Source organism: Olea europaea, chromosome 18, assembly GCF_002742605.1.
Source record: "Olea europaea var. sylvestris chromosome 18, O_europaea_v1, whole genome shotgun sequence".
Taxonomy (NCBI): domain Eukaryota; kingdom Viridiplantae; phylum Streptophyta; class Magnoliopsida; order Lamiales; family Oleaceae; genus Olea; species Olea europaea.
Genome location: NC_036254.1, coordinates 12,875,979 through 12,894,253, shown reverse-complemented (window position 1 = coordinate 12,894,253; position 18,275 = coordinate 12,875,979). Strand labels below are relative to the sequence as shown.

General features: G+C 32.6%; 1 protein-coding gene across 7 annotated transcripts; it reads right to left on the bottom strand.

Moving 5' to 3' along the window:
* Window positions 1-4,798: 4,798 nt before the first annotated feature.
* On the bottom strand, window positions 4,799-13,825 carry LOC111367507 (elongator complex protein 4). 7 transcript variants are annotated; one of them, XM_022988415.1, is made up of 11 exons: window positions 13,467-13,825; window positions 10,658-10,709; window positions 10,471-10,580; window positions 10,000-10,173; window positions 9,672-9,898; window positions 9,485-9,554; window positions 7,339-7,495; window positions 6,038-6,116; window positions 5,717-5,876; window positions 5,536-5,627; window positions 4,799-5,377 (listed from the first exon to the last, which is right to left on the bottom strand). In XM_022988415.1, the coding sequence occupies exons 4-11, from the start codon at window positions 10,136-10,138 to the stop codon at window positions 5,210-5,212; spliced, it is 1,092 nt and encodes a 363-aa protein (XP_022844183.1). In that variant the 5' UTR covers window positions 10,139-10,173; window positions 10,471-10,580; window positions 10,658-10,709; window positions 13,467-13,825; the 3' UTR covers window positions 4,799-5,209. The 7 variants fall into 7 exon arrangements, with proteins under 7 accessions (XP_022844183.1, XP_022844185.1, XP_022844186.1 ...); XM_022988417.1 differs by lacking the exon at window positions 13,467-13,825 and adding an exon at window positions 11,135-11,283; XM_022988418.1 differs by lacking the exon at window positions 10,658-10,709 and having other exon boundaries at window positions 10,471-10,637.
* Between the last annotated feature and the right edge of the window lie 4,450 nt (window positions 13,826-18,275).

Genomic DNA, 18,275 nt, shown 5'->3' with positions numbered 1-18,275 from the left:
CATGAAATGTAGTTAGCTGTTTGCATGAAGCGTTATTCGTAATAAATTGAGGATATTATCAGTCTACTTGACACACACACACAGATAATTTTGATAGTGGACATAATGCGAGTAGAAGTGATGACTGCGATTGCCTTGAGTTTGGGCACGGATTACAATATAAATATACATGGATTTATTTTTATTTAAAAAAAACACTAAGAATAAAGTAGACATTTGCAGGGGTGGACATAGGCTATATAGCACGGGCATCCGCCCCTGACTACTATTGTATTTTTTGGACTTAAAACTACAAGATTATTTAAATGACAATACATTTGGTAATAGTCATATGATAATGCAAGACAAGATGACGTTTGACTTGGGGATGAGTCGAAGAATGATCCTACGATAGTGGACGGAATTGAATTTCCCACCTGGGATCGTCCATCAGAAGGGTGTCTAAATCAAAAGTTGCATGTATAATATGCATGTTCATGGTTTGGAAGTCAAAATAACATTGTTAACCCGACAAATTTTAGGCTACTGTTAACACTCCAGCCTAGCTATTTTTATTTGGATTTTTCTTTCCTTAATAGTTTTCTAAAACAATTGAAAGGTTCCTTGAATCTACTGATCACCATGGATCCTAGACCTGAAGACAAATGCTCGACTCTTCTCAAGTTACCAAATGTAAGAACTATATTGTCTCACAATCCAATCTATGGCACTCCAATGCTTAGCGTTTGTTTGAGACCCATTAAAAAGAGAAAAGAAAAGAAAAAAGAACATATTTTCAATTCAAATTAGGAAAAATTAGCCCAAACTCTACGTATAAACTATACGATTCAAAATTAAGGTGGTACAGTTTTAATTTCACCAATCAGGTGATAAAGAAGATTAACAGTTCGCTTATTTTTCATTCTACAATCCTCTCTCTCTCTCTCTCTCTCTCTCTCTCTGTGAGTGTACACTTCCTTTTTTTCTCAACTTCTTCTGTGTCGATACAAATGTTGATTGTAGGTGTTAGTGAAAATGAAGTGAATTTGGAACTTTAGGTTAAGGGTGCACGTATTTGGAGTTTTGGGATGGGTTCAACTCCAATGTTGACCTAGAATTTATGTGTTGGATTGTTGGTCGCAGTGCTAGTGGTAGTGGTGGTAGCACTACAAATTGGTTCTACTGGTCTCTGTGGTTGAAAACTTTGTCCGCCTCCTACTTAACTTAATATTTATTACAAACTTTGGGGAATATTGTTTGTAAATTTTGGTGATTATATGGCAGATATTGGGTTTTGCTTAGTTTGTAATTGAACAAATTTGTGTATGCAAGGTATTTGTGCAAATGTTTGACTACGCTTGGATAACTTAGTTTTTAGTTTTGCTTGTGTTGATACACCTTATAATCAATTCATGAAATTGTAGGTATAATTTTTATTTTCAAAGCATGATGTCTTTCAGTACAGAGGTGGTAGTTGAGGTAAGGGAATGTTGCGGTGATAGTGCGATATAGTAAGAAGAGAAACACCGACATGAAAAGTTGTTCTTCATCGATATGGAGTGTGAATTGAAGTCAATGAATAACAGTGCTTTTTTTTTTTTTCCTTCTATTGTGCTACTTCATATAAAGCTTCCCTCAGTCATTATACGAACAACGTAAATAAAATATGAAAATGAAAACAAGAAAATACTAGATTGCCCATTTAGGGTAAGTATTGGTTTTGGCTCTGTATTTTATTCCTCTTAAATTAGGGTATAAATTTCTTGATTATTCATTTGTTGGAAATGGATGGTGTAAGCATGAGGCATTTTGCATTTAAAAGTGTATCCTAGTGTTAAGAGACACTTTATGCATTAGCATCCACAGATCGTGTTTATTTTATGATCGATCAACTCTTCAACAATGTTTAATCTTCAACCTCAACAATATTTACTCTTTAATTCTCCGTGTAGTTTGGTCTTTGATTATTATAAGTAGCAGTTAGACAACAATAGATCACCGTTAGACAACAATAGGTCACAAACATTCACAGTGAAAATAAACATGGTCACAGATGTCACAATTAACATAAATCTCATCACAGAGAGTCACAGTTAACACAAAAGATCTTGAATAGTCACAACTAATACAAAATTGATCACAAACAGTATTGTTCACATACTAGATCACAAAACAATGTTAACATAAACATCACATACAACCACAATCAAAACAACACAGGTCACATATATTCAAAGTTATGACGATTTAGGTCATAGACAATCACAATTAAGAAATACATGTTCACAGGCAAACACATTTAAGAAAAACCTGGTCACGCACAATCAAAGTTAAGATAGATCTGATCACAAACAATAACAACTTACACAAATCTGATCAGAAACAATAACAACTTACACAAATATAGTCACAAACAATAATAACTCCAACATACCTGGTCACATGTATTCAATGTCATAACAAATTTGGCGAGTTAAGAAATACATGACTATAGACAATCACAATCAATACAGGTCGACTTACAACCAATAATAACTTACACAGTCCTGGTTTACAGAGAAGTACTGTTCACAAATAGTCACTAGTATACTAAACCTAGTCATGTAACACATTCAACAGGTTATAGTTTGCTTAGATTTTATGGAATACAGAATCCTATTCACAACACATGAATTTTTACGCACATAATGAATTCAAAATTTTTGCATCAATAGTAAATCTTAGTTGAATAATATGTTAATTCAATCTATTCAATAATATACAATTCGTGAATAAAATGATAGACTTGTAACAATAAAGAATATCATGATGTTATTAATAAAAATATACTAAGCTATTTGAATTGCTTTGATTGTTTCTTTGCCTTTAATTTATCATCTTTTTAGTTAAATGGCACCATATTGTTACAAGTCCTACAATTGTGACCATATCCACTGTTTCTTTCATATTTTATAAATTGTGATCTCTCGTACGCTAACTTCTTCTTCTCAATAGGACCTTAAGTCACATTCAATACATTACAAGTCACAAACAATCACATCCAACACAAACCTACTCACAAAAAGTTAAATTCAACACTGAATTGGTTAAAAAGGGTTACAATTAACAAAAAATGGTTACAGACAAACACTATTAACATAGAATAGGTCACAGAATGTAGCATTGGTCACATAGTCGCATTTAATGCATATAAAAATGGTCACATATTGTTTTCAATTCACATATTAGCTGGATATGTAGAGCAGAGGTCACAAATTATTCATCACAAGTCGCAATCATTTAAATTTAACATTAATATATTCAATGTGATTGAAGCACAAACATGGTTACGAATAGTTACATTCATTGCAAACACTAGTCACAAATAGTTCTTTTGCTTAAATATGTTTAGAATAGTATTTTTAGATCAGCAATGTTAAAAATTCTGAAATTACAAATAATAAACGCATAATTTCTAATCACAAAATTGAAAACAAATGTTACAAATGGGGTAAAATGCACACAAAATTTATGAATTACACTTAATGATCACAGTTAGAAGCAATTGTCAAAAAATTTCAAAAAAAAAAAACAAAAAAATAATTACAGAAACTTCAAAAACTTCATCTTCTCCATTGAGCCAAAAAGAGCCATTCACCATTTTGGCTCATTATAAATTGACTACCCATTTAATGTCTTTTTAAAATTTTCCAGTGACACAAGATGACAGCAACAGTAGTTGTGGAATTGTGAAATATAATGTGTTCACGATATTTTTTCTATATTTAACTTAATCATTTAAAGTATTTTCAGATTCATGTCGCTGCTACTGTTACTTATGGACTAAGTTGATGGCGGGAAAAAGGGGTGAAGTGGGTGAGGACAATTTTATCCTTGTTTATGGAAAGAAAAAGGTTTTTTTGTATTTAATTAACGGAAAAATTGACGGAATATGAACGGAAGGACGTCCAGCGCAAAGAAAGGTTGAAATGAAGGCAAAAATGCCAAAAAATGAAAGGTAGGGACGTTTTCCATAATAGACTTGAAAGATAGGGACGTTTTGTGCCAATTACCCTTTAATTAACGGAAAAACTAACGGAATATGGACGGAAGGACGTCCAGCGCAAAGAAAGGTTGAAATGAGGGCAAAAATGCCAAAAAATGAAAGGTAGGGACGTTTTCCACAATAGACTTGAAAGGTAAGGACGTTTTGTGCCAATTACCCAATTTAAAATCAATGCTTAAAAATAAGTTTCAAGAAACTTTATATTTTAACCTTTTTTTCGATTTTTACAAAGAGCCAAACTCATACTCCATTCTTATTTTATAATAAATTTATTTAATAAGCTACATATTTGAATATTTCACTTCATAAATTATTTTTATCATTGTTAAAAATTAATTGACCATTAACATATAAAGAAATAAGATGAGAAATCAATAAATGTTTCCTTCAAAAATTAAAATGAGTTGTCAATTTAAAGAGCAATGTCGGAGCGTATAAAAGATGTTCCATATAAATAGCAAGTCTCTTGAAAACGCTCTTACAAAAGAATGAATAATGCTATTGAGGAGTCAATATAAAGAGCAATGTTGAAGTGTATAAATTCTATTTAAAGATATTCTATATAGAGAGAATCTCTTGAAGCACTCTTATAAAAGAATAAGCAATGCTATTTTCAAAGTAAAATGAGGAGTCAATATAGTTTCATAGAGATCAATGATCATCTCAACTCAATGAGTAACATTACTTCAAAGAATACACAGACATGACAGGATTTCATCTTCAAATTTCTTCTTTCATATAATTTATCACACCTATTTTATGTAAAACGTAGAAGGTTAGAAAGACAATTTTATTCATAGGTTCTTTGTAAATATTAAGATATTCAAGGTGAACAAGTCTATAGATAATCTCTTCACCATAAAATCAAGGAGATGAAAGTATAATACGGGTCCAATAGGGCTTCATTTTGTAACCAAAAATCCATTATCATTCTGTTGTATATTTCATCTATCTGACCAAAGGACATACTTAAGCATGATATTTCTCTTGTTCCATATCAGTAATAACATTTCGGATCATGATTCTGCCTTATATTTAATTTACTAATAGCAGAATGGATAAGATTCTAGGCAATAGGAAGGTAGAATCAAATCTGACTTACACGTGCATCGTTCTCACACTGGTGCAGGTGTGGCATTCAATAAGCTTAATCTCCTAATTCACGAAGGGGAAGTCATGTACCAACTAAAAGTCGAGGGCCCCTGTCTTAGAAGATCCAGTGCAACTTCCAGAAGAAGCATATGAGCTTCCGCTTGAACCATCTATAGGGGCTTGGTTTAGACATTCCAAAATTAACGATCTTCGCTTCTGCAATTTCATAGAGAAAGTGGTGGCCTCTAGAATTGTGGGGACCTGTTTACATTTAAGAACTAATGAGAATCTTAACTAGGGACCTGAAATTCAACTAATTCATCCAATGGAAAGAATTTGTTTTAAAGAAACAATCACAAACAAAGTAATAAATCTACAGCAACCTAACTAATAAAACTACAACAAACTGAAAAGGCAACCTGTGTATTAATACGTGCCACCTTGTGTACACTGAGGAGGCCAACCATATCCTGATATCCTGTAAGAAGCTTGGCCAGTTCCTTGTCCTCGTCTATTTCAAGCATAGGTTGTAAATAATTAGCCCACAAAAAGGTGTGATATTTAATAACAAGCTCATAAAACGCATATACAAACACACACCTGGAATTGCTTTGACAGAAACCAAGGTGTCAGCCAAATGCTGCAACCTCTTTGAAAAGGATGGTGAAAAAAGGGAAGGCGGAAAAGTGATAACGGCTACTGCATTTGACGACCGTATGGTGTTTTTTAGAGATCTGACAAAAGAAAGCATATCGCATTCCTACCAAAATAATACACAGGTCATTTGTGAAAGAATTTAACAGCCAAACTTAAAAAATGCAGTCGTCCATCCAGTACCCTCCTAACAGTCTAGGAATATTTAATAAAAACTTAAATCTTTCGAAAGAAAAATCACATTACTCCATGAAAATTAGTCCTAACCTTGTCAGCAAAGTCACATTGTGGCGCACCTAGTGACTGAATGGCAATACGACCAGGACATGTAATGTTCCTATCATTTCTGACAACATATAAAAACCAAAAATTCCAATTTGAAAATCAACCAATCAGAATAGCAGAATCATCCAAGAACAAGTTGACAAACAATTCCAATTTATCTCTGTTCAGTCATCTTTTTTACTTTTCTCAACGATTCATTATTCCAATAAAATTATAAAATATCAATACTGAATAATTAGCATAACCATATCAAATACACAGAATTAATTACAGTTGCTAGAACCATTAACATCAAAAATAGGACATCAAAGAGATAGCAATATGGAAGAATAAGTAGGATATTGGTTATTAGGATCATACTCTAAGTTTTGTTTCATGCATTTCTTTTTCCTTTAATGTAACACTACGACATAATATTAAGCCCCTATTTGGTGCCCATTGTTTTAAATATCTTTTCGCTATAGGATCATTTTCAACCACACATTCACAAAATTAAATATTTTGCACGTAAACCCAAATTTTTTCTCTACTTTTTAACCTCACATTCTCCTAAAAATACAATTCAACTTTTTTTTTTTTATTTTTTTTAAAACTAATGGGCACTAAACATGGGCTAGCTTTCATTATATTGCAGCTACTCTTGTCAATTGCTACAACTAGAACCAATAAAATAATGTGTCCAACATGTTTCCACACTCCACTGAACTTTGCATTAACAGTTCAAAAGCTCTAGCAAATATCAATGAGATTTAACAAGATACGGAGATCGTAGAAGATTACGACAATATTATCATTATAATTGTACCATATATAGATAGATTGCTTTTACCGTATTTAATTTGATTTTGGTTCTATAAAATGAGAGAACCTTTCACATTGAGGGATATCGAGTCTCATTGAATATATTTGATATGGTATTAGAGTCAATTCCTTTGAATTTCTCTCGTTTCCTTGGTTGGATTTTCTCATGGCCAGTCTTTTTTGATAGCTCGCAATTGTAGAACACAACTTTCTCTCTCTACACACATATATACATATACTCTATATATACAAAAACCCCTAAATTCTTTACGTATATTTTCCACCACCCATATTTAATTTGATTTTGGTTCTATATATGGTACAATTATAATGGTAATATAGCCGTAATCTTCGAAGATCTTCATAATCTTATTCACTCTCATTGACAGCAAAAACTTTAGCTCCCCCATAAACGTTTCTTTAGAAAGCACCAAGTGTACAAAGAGCCTTGTTCATACATGCTATAATGTTTAAACAACTACCTAGGAGTTTGAGATAAGAAGCTCGAACAACGGTCATGGAATGTAGTGAGATCAGCAGAATCTTCAAGTCTAATGCAATCAATCTGTTGTCCACTGTAGAAGTGCCTCTCTAGGGGCTTCCGCAAGTCAAAATCATTGCAGTACTCAGATTTTTCATCTGCAGTACATTAAAAATTGTTTATTTATAAGTGCAATCTTTTCTTGTGCAACTTCTTAGTTCTTACCAATAGGAGAACCAATTAAAGAATAAGTGTGCTGTACAAAGAGAATAGGTTATGACACAAATAGCTACTCTAAAAGAAATTCAAATTTCTCATTAATTTTCGAGAAACGGATTCCTAAATTAAGCTTTAAGTTTCAGTTACGTAATTTCTTGAATATGTAGATCATTGTATCATATATAGCTACCTCCATTGTTGCTAAAAATTAACTATGATATGTACACAAAAACGTAAGAATTTAAAAATAAAATCCATTTTCTACTAAGCACGGATACTTCTACTAGCGTGGCATGTCCCATTTTTTCAGATACTTTTTAAAGTTTAGGACGTGTGGTGGAAACCTCCAAGACAGACCTCGAAGACACAAGGCAAACATACCTTCATATTCTTTATAGCCTAATACAAGACGTATATGTCTTCAACACATCGAGGCATGGAAAGCTCCATTTTATATATTTTGAAAATTAAAATTAGGGAAATTTTTATTTATTATGCAATTATCTTTCTTCAGTAGTAGTAAAATATAGTTTAACCCAAAGTTATACTGGTATAAAAAATATCCACTTCTTTAATTCAAAAAACTTGATTTGCTAAAATCAAAGATAAAAAAGTTGTGACTTTTTTGAAAAAAAAAAAAGATGAAGATATAATATAAAAACCCGTGTTTGGCCCCTATTTTTTTAGAACTCATTTTCAACCACACATTCTCCATAAAATAATTTTAAAATAATTGTACACGCAAACATAAAACTTTTCCTTATTTTTTAACAACACATTTTGCAACAAAATCATATTCTAAAAAGCATTTTTGCCAAAATTGGGGATCAAAAAGGGGCAAAATAAGTTAAAGAATATAATTCAACGTGTCCTGACAAGTCTGTGTCCTACCATTTTGAAAAATTACGCGTCAACTGTTTCGCATGTCCATGTTTGTGCTAGTCCCTTTAACGTCCAGTTAAAGGTCAAATACTTCTAATATGATTAGAATTTATTACAATTCCATCTCTCTCTCTCTCTGTAATTGTCATTGTTGATTTTTATAATATGAAGTGACGAGAAAAATTAATTAAACTAAAATCCACTTCTTCGACTCCTGAAGTATATCCTTTCAGATGAGATCATTCAAATAGCCAAAAAATTGTCTTCAAGTATCATTGTAGAGAAGAATTCCAATATCAGACTCAAGTTAGGTTTCCAAGCAAAACAATAGAAGAATACAAAAAATAAAAGGGAGATCAACGTAGATTAAGAGATCCAACTTCCTCAAATAAAAGAGGTTCAATAAATTGCTATGCATACTGAATCAGGATATAAGGTGAAAAATTATATGCTCAATTTGTAGTATAAGTGTAAAGTAACAAACTTACATAGTTGATTTCTTTCCTTGATTTGTATTCAATCAAAACTTTTTTCTAGTCAGCTCTATTTTAAGAGTAATTTAATGATTTTTCTCAATTATTTCATATAAGAATAGTCAGTTAACTTAGGATCCACTCACACATGGAACACTAGCTACATGCAAAGCACTATGTCCACCTAGCACTGTTAAAATAAGCAGACGCTTCTTTTATTTGAATTGATCAACCGTTATTACTCTCCCCAGACCTTTCTCATACATAACCTTCCTCACTAGCTGTGTTCAGCAAACACGCCTACCTAGTCATCCATAATACAGTTGTATCATATACGTTGATAATGGTTCTCTTTGTAAGCATAATAATAGATCAACCTTGACTATTGATTTGGATAAACGAGTTACTCATTTTAGTTAGATCTCTATTTCTTACTTCCAAGGATGAGCTTCTGCCAAAATACTGTTGGTAAACACAATCCTATAACAGATAACAAATATCATTCTGGAGATCAAAACGACAAGAAACTAAAAGAGAATATAAGAGAACAGTGCAGAATCTGAGTATGCTAACCTCTCTGGAACTCTGAATTCTGTTCCTCAAAATACTTCTTGTATTGCCAAGCAATCCTCAAGCCCTTTTCCTACAATTCAGTACATAGAGCAAATGTTCACCAGGAGATGCCAACACTATGTTCATTAGTTCATGTGCACTAACATTCGGGTGCTCAAGAGTATGATTAACGAAAAACGCTGGGCACCTGTTCTGCATCACGGTCACGAGATTTTTCATCCTTTGAGAACATTGGACTCGGTAGAGTACCAAGGAACCCTCTAGGATCTTTTGCCGGACTAGCATAGAGAAGAGGTTGATTGTGAACCAACCCTTGAGACATAAAATTTCTTATCAACAGCATATGATGTGGTGCCTCGGGATCTTCCATAACCATTACAAGACTTCCCAACGTAAATCCACCTCCCAAAATCTCTGCAAGTCACATTTTATGTACAAAAATCATTAACCAATTAACTTTATGAGATGGAACAAATTGCATACTTCCATTCATACAGAAGTTGAAAAGAAATTACTGTCAAGATCCAGTATTCCAGATGAAAGAAACATAGTGCCGTTTGGACCATGCTTAAGCCCAGGAATCTGCGATATTGTATTTGATGCAGCGGTAAAATTGCGCGAGAAGCTACCAACACGAGGCTTATTACCAGCCATATATATCACAGTACCAGCGTCTACCTTGTCTATGCCTATAGAAAAGGTAAAATAAAACACAGGAACTTGATTAAAAACAACTTTTTTAGTGAGACTAAACAATAATAGAAACAAAGAATTGAATTGAGAAGGAGAATCACAAATCATACAGTTTTGTTGTCAACCCATAATATGCTCCTGATCCAATTTATGAAACACTATTTTGATTTCTTGATAATGGACTTAATTCATTCAGGGGCATTTAATCGAACATATTGATAGCAATGTGGTAAGTAACAAGTAAAATGGCAAATTTCATGAATACAACACAAGGATTAAAGAATGGAAAGTACCAGAAAGAACCTCAACTCAATAGGATCTAAACTTGAGAGCTGTACAGACTTTCCTACTTGAGATGCTTGATTAATTTACGCGTAGCTAGTGGCGGAGCCAGGATTTACATCTGGGGGCGAAATAGTGAGTACTTAAAACCAAGGACAATGAATTTCGAAGGTTTTTTCTGTGCAAAATGAATCAAACCTCTTGTTAGCCATGCTCTATTTATTTTCAGTAGTCCACAGACTATAGACACCTGAAAATTTTTAAAAGACCATTAACTCTAATGCAAACTAAAATAAAACATAGCAAAGGCCGGACAGCTGCATTTTAATACTAAACTCCTTCAATTCTAAAGTCCAATTTCAAAGATAGAACAAGTTACAACTTCTTCAACAGAAATCAATTTTGACTGGGTCCTAAATTCCCAAAATCCCCACAAAAAATCAGAGCATAACATTAATGTAATGCAGTACAAGTTCCAAACATAATCAAACCCACTGTCCACGTGACACAAAACTCCCACAAATAATAGAGGAAAACATTAATTTAATACATTATAAATTCCAAACATAATCAAACCCCACAGTCCACATATGAAGGTACACAAAAATAATGCTTAAGCCCAGCCAAAAAGTAAAATAGTGTGCAAGATATAAGTAAGAGCAGCCAAGAAAATACTCTGTCAATCTTGACTCGGAGAAGAAGTAGAAATACGAGGACAACAAAGATTTCTAATTTGACTGCAAAATGGTGTTCGATTTCTAGCTGCCGGATGTTGAAGGGTCAGACAGAATTGGGGTAATGGGTTTCTACTAACTCTGATATTCTAGGGAATACCACGTAAATCCTCAATTTAAAAAACACATTTCAAAACTAACAAACTTCTAAAAATCTTTCAAAAATAAGGTGATAATTAAATTTATTAAATATTTAATTATAATTTAGTATAATTAATCTACTAATCCTACCTCACCTCCAATCCATCCACCCATCATATCAAACCCTTCTCTTTCTCTCTCCATGCCACCTCACCTCCGACGACAGTTCCGACAGCTTCTCCGACAACTTCCGACGAATTTTCGGCGACTTATCCTGTTAGGCAAATATTTCGACGAACTTTCCGATAGTTTCGACAACTTTTTCGATGACCACTCACCTTTCCGCCGACCACCTTTTTCATTTTCTCTTCTTTTTTGGCAATGATATGTAACAAGTTCCATTAGATCTGTAACTTGTGCACATTGTGATCAGTGACAAGTTCTATTGAATCCGTGACCTAATCAGATGCGATGAATTTGCGTATGATCAATTTCCAAAATTAAGAAAAAAAGTTTGAAATTTCAAAAATTGAATACTATTAAAATTTTAGTTATGAAATAATTAATCCAAAATATATTTTTGTAATTAAATATATTAAATCCACAATTTTTTTTTTCATTTCTCTGGGCAATAAACGTGCGACCTGTGACATATAAAATATGATTTTTAACTTATGATTTGTGACCCGTGACTCGTAACATAAAATGTGACCTATAAATTTGATCCATGACTTTTACAAAACGATATTGACCTATTAATATTGATCTGTGACTCGTTTATACTGATTTGTGACTTATATGAAATGACTGTGACTTGTGAACTCAAACATGTGATTCGTGAATTGAGACCCATAACATATGAACTATGACCTTATGTGTTCATGACTAAATTTCAAAAATCAGATTTTTTTTTTAAATTTTATTTATAAACTAATTTATTAAACATATATTTTATTAATTAAATATATTAAGGTTACAATTCTATACAGTTTGATCATAAATTATAAATTAATGTCACGTATTAATTTTCGATCACAACTCTTCAAATTATTGGTCAACTTATTTCTCAGTCACAAATTAAAAAAATTATATGTCACAGATTATTTATCGGTCACAAATAAAAAAATTTATAGATCGCAGACTATTCATTGGACACAAAATCAACACTTTTATTGATCACAACTCATTTATTCATTGCAAATTATCAAAATTATTAGCCACAATTAATTTTTACCTTACAACTTAATAAATTATGAGTCACAATCACAATTTTTAGGTCACAAGTTATTTATTTGTTACAAATTAACCAATTATTGATCACAAAATCAAAACTTTTATTGATCACAATTCATTTATTTGTTATAAATTCTCGATCACAACTTAATATATTGTGAGTCACAATCACAATTTTAAATTATATATTATTTCTTTCTAAACTGACCGACTATTGGTCACAATTAACGAAACAATAGTCATACATTATTTATTAGTCGCAAGTAAACCAATTTATTGGTCATAATCAACCAAATAATCAATCACAAACACCCTCAACCCACGCCATCCAACTCATAACCACCACCACCGTCAACCCAACCGCCATCCTCACCGCACCACCGCAAAGACCACCATCACCTCCACCTGCACCATCAACAAAAACCACCCTAAAACCCAACACCATCAAAATGTGGAAACCATGACTACCACTCCAACAACAAAAATCACGATTTATTTATCGATTTCAAAGACACAAATTACAAGTTACATTATAAATTTAATCACAAATCATACATTTTTAGGTCCCGTATTATTTATTAATGATCACAAAATATTCATTTTATTGGTTACAATTACCCAACAATTGGTCAAAACCATTCTTCATCAGACCCATTTCGCCCGCCACCATCAACACTACCCAAAAAAATCATCATCTCACCACCACAATGCCATGAAGGCTGACCCCTTTAGTCATGGAAAGAGATTTATTGACCCCAATGCCATTAGCTTCTCCTTTCTGTCAAAACTAATCCACGCAACTTAATTAGTTACTACCTCTTAATTCATGTATCGTATTTAATTTATGTTATTCTTCATTTGATTGGAACTAACAAATCATAAAATCAAGCTGTTCAGAGACAAATTGACAATCCAACAGTTGCAATTAAAATAAAAAAAGAAAGTGAGAGATAAATTACTTTCTAAGAAAAAATTGGGAATAATGGAGATCGAAGCCAGATGAATAGGTGAAGGAGATAATCGGCTGCTGGCCTTCCTTCTAACACTATCGTAAAGCCGTCGTAATTAATCATCCACCGTTGCATCTAGTGACATCATAACCTATACAGCTCCAACGCTCCTCTAAATCATCACATTAAGAAAAAAACTTCGTAAGTTTAGACTTTCCCTACGCCACTCCAAATCAGTTGAACTAACCACATCCTTTTTCTCTAACCAGTAAATCCGACCCAGTTTAGTTGAGGAAGATAGAGAATATAGAGAGAGAAAGATAGATGTTGAGGGAGATAGGGACTGTGGAGAGAATAATTAGGAATGGTTATGATAATGATATTGTTTGAAAAGATTTTAATTGATTAGATTTAGGATAATTATTAATAAGATATTTATTAATTTATTAATTTTAGTTTTAATTATCACCTGATTTGTGAAATTAAAACTATACCACCTTAATTTTGAATTGTATAGTTTATATATAGGGTTTAGGCTAATTTTCCCGATATTCTTCTCTTTTGAGATTGGGCTCGTTTACTGTTTGGGCTTCTTATATTCTTAATTGACAAAATTACCCAAAACCTACATTATAAGTATACATTTCAAATATCGAAGCTCAAGGCCCTGTTCTCTTTATTGTTTTCGGACTGTTTTCTGTTTTCGATTTTTCAAAACGATGAAAATGTGTTCTTTTTCCCGTTTTCGAAAACGAATTTTTGAAAATGAAAATAAAAAATCCAACCCCCCCTTTTTTTTTTTTTTTTTTTTTTTTTTTTTGAGGATGTGGTGTGGTGTTTCTCAAAACTTCAAAAAAAATTTAAAATTAAATTATTATTATTATTATTATTATTTTAGGTGGTGTTGTGGTGATTCTCAAAATTTAAAAAAAAAATTCGTTTTTTTTTTGTTTTGAGAAACTAACAAAAAAAACGCATTTTCAACAATTTCAAAACAAACACTCAAAACACAAAACTCAAAATGAATTCAAAACTCAAAACACAAAACTGAAATACAAAGAGAACACCCCCTAAACTTTTCTTTTCACAAATCAGGGGTTAATCATTTATTTAATATTTATTAAACCCATGACTCACCATTTCTCTCTCCTTATCACCAAAACATCTCCCAATTTCTCTCTGGGCTCCGACAATAGAAGAAAGTTATGCAGAACAACTGTTGTTATCGATCTTTGGAAGAAAAGTCGGACTTCATAACTGATGCGAACTGTGATGTTGGAGGAGAGACGGTGATTCCCACAAAGGTTAGGAAAATCCAATCGAGTTGGAGTAGCGTGGAACAAATGACGATGACGCAAATTTTGTTTGTGAAGGAGGATGAGATAGCATCTTGGATTCAGCATCCACTTGATGACTTCTGCTTTGATCTTGATTTGTATGCGGATTTTCTTTATTCCTCCTTCACCTTCAGCTCATGTTACCAACATTGCTCCGCAATGGGCGACGACGAAGATTCAACGTCTACCTAAGCCTTCTCGACCACCTATACCAACATCACCTCAAAAGCCACAGGCCTTCTCTCCCTTACAGAATTTCGTACGTTTGTCAAGGATGTCTAGGGTGAGAAATGAGCCAATTTCAGGTCCATCAAGATCAAACAAGGTGGCTATCGTCATAGTGGGTTCACTAGGAAAAGGGAAAAGATGCTTTGCAATATGTGGGTAATAACAAGTTTCATTATAATTCCTAGTTTGCTGGGTAGTACAATAGCCATATCGTATCCCACACAGATAGCAACAAATTCAGATACATATATTCTTTTCTTGAGAGCATTTGAACATTTAGCTGAGTCAGATGTTCGTGACATATACCGTGATAGTTAAGCCAGCTTGGTATCAAATGCATTGATACATTTATTCTGAAGAAACATGCCTAATGGAACTCTTCTTTAAATCTATGTCAAGTACTATAGTAGTGGGGAGAATGTGACTCCTTTTGGTGATGGTAGTATTGGAAATAGTGGGAATTTAGGTCATCTTAGTGGTGATATTGTACAAGTGATTAGCAAAAATAACACAAATGTTATTAATAGTCATATGCTAGAAGTTAAAACAAGGATGGTGGTGTGAGTCCAATGTTGATTGTGGAAGCAAAGATTAATTCAACTGGAAATGAGGATAGAGTGGATAAATTAAGTATTGGAAGCATTGAATGCATAGGATTTTCGAATATAGTCACCTATAATGCACAACTTGTGCATTTTCTCCTTTAGATGAAGAGCGGTTGTAACGAACTGTTGGATAGTTGTGATAAATAAAACGAACAAATTATAATCAATAAATAATGTGTGACTTAAAAATGTGTGATTTGGGATTAAATTTATAATTGTGACCTGTAATTTGTATTTTAATGACTGATAAATAATTTATAATCAATTAATTTGATAATTTGTGAAGGTGAAATAAAGTTGTGGCGTATAAAATTTGTGATTTAAAATAAAAAAAAATAACTTGTAACCAATTAATTTGATAATTTGGGACCGTGAAATAAGTCGTGACCTATAAATTTTGTGATTTGCAATCGAAAAATAGCTTGTGATCAATTAATTTAATAATTTGTAACTGTGAAATAAGTTGTGACCTATAAATTTTGTGATTGAGAATAATTCGTGACCAAACAATTGGATAATTTGTAACCATGAAATAAATTGCCACCTATACATTTTGTAATTTGTGATCAAGAAATAAGTTCTGCAATTGTATGTAACTGAGTTTGTGTTAACAGCGACATTTGTAACCAAACATTTATTAACCATGAATGTTTGTGACAAAATATGTTTGCATTTAAAGTTTGTGACAATTTAGAACATTTGTATGTAATTAAGTCATTGATGATGTTACCTGTGACTAATTGTGATCATATTTATCTTCAATATAACTGTGTGTGATTAGATCAATCTAATTTGTGATTGTATGTAATCAGTCACTATTAATTTGGTCACATACAGTCACAATTAAGATAAATCTAATCATATACAGTTACCACAACTGCTCTCAATTAACACAAACTTAATCACAGATATATGGTCACCACAAATAAATTTGCAAACCAGCACCACAATGAGTTAATTAAATTATCAATCACCAACATTTAGGTTCGATTACTACTTGTTCACCAAAAAATAAACGGTTATCGAATGCTCACCCACTTTTGAAAAAAAATTACACATCCATCACCTGTTTCACTTACATCCATCCAATTAGGCAAAAATCTACACTTGGCAGACAGAATTACTATATGGCCATTAACACTGTTAATAATTAGTAAGTGGTCACTAAAAATTGAATGAAACATAACCCTTTTCCTCCAAACAACGTTTTTTTCCTTCCTAAAAACGCTTTCGTCCCAGAAAATTAGGCATTTATCCCCTAACAACATATCTTCTTCCAAATGTTCAACTTAGATTTTCCCAATTTAAAACCTAGTTCATTTTCGCCAAATCCTTTATTGGCGAAAATCAGAAAATTTTGCCTCTTCCCATACCTTCTCATGGAAGAATCTTCATCAACTAGGAATAAATGGTGATGGGGGAAGCATTTGGAGGAATTGTGATCTAATGAAACTAGGAATGAAGTCACTTGCATTCCTGCATCTAAACACAAACTACAACGAGTCAATCCCATCAAGTCTTCATTACAAGATGAATCCAGTAGACTTGATGATGCAACCTTTTCTATCCAATCTTGTGTAGTTGTAATTCCAACACAATTTGAAAGCCCATTAACAAACTCACTTGTATCATTAAAGCACGAATTGAAAGAATTTTGAAACATGGATGCATTAGATAACTTTTCTTCGAAGTTGGCAATGTAAGAAGATGAAGAATTCTCAATTGGGAGATAGAACATTGAGCTTTCTTTGAGGTATTGGACAAATCCCATGCTGAAAACTCTGCAAAGAGTTTGGCAGCAATCAATTTGAACAGGTTCATGGTAAAGGGTCGTGTCCCACGAGAAGGTTTAACATAATTGAAATCAATGGGGCATGAAGAATTTGCGGAATGAATGAATGAATAAATAGAAGAACGTGAGAATAAAAAGGGAGAAATGGAGATTTGCCCATAATATTTATCTTTGTTAATTTTTCAAGAAAATTTGTGGGTTTTCATGTTTATGTAGTTTTATATAAGATTTTGGTTTGGAAAATTTACAGTCAAATTTGGAAGAAGATACAAAAATGCCTAATTTTTGGAAAGAAAGTGTGTTTTAGAGAAAAAGGGTCACGTTTCATTCAATTTTTAGTGGCCACTTGTCAATAATTAACGGTGTTAGTGGCCATGTAGGAATTCCGTCTGCCACTTGGAGATTTTTGCCTAGTTGGATGGATAGAAGTGAAACGGGTGATGGATGTGTAATTTTTTTCAAAAGTGGGTGAGCATTCAGCAACCATTGAATTTATGGGTGAGCAAGTAATAACCAAACCCAAATGTTGGTGATTTGTGATTTAGTTAACTCTACTACAATACATATAGTCACAATTAACAAGTTTTTGGTCTCAATCAATCACAATTAATACATACATGGTTACAAAGGGTCCCCACAAATAAATCTGCATATACTATCGCCACAACCCAACACATACAACAACAAACAAAAATAAAAGGCAAAATTCTATATTTTATACAAATAATGTCCCACTAGGAGTTTTAAAAACATCTTTAGAATATTAAAAAATGTAACTACTAATATAGGGGTAATAAAAACATGTAGAAACATAGGGGTCCAAGTGCTGGCAAAATTATTGAGAAATCCAATCTCA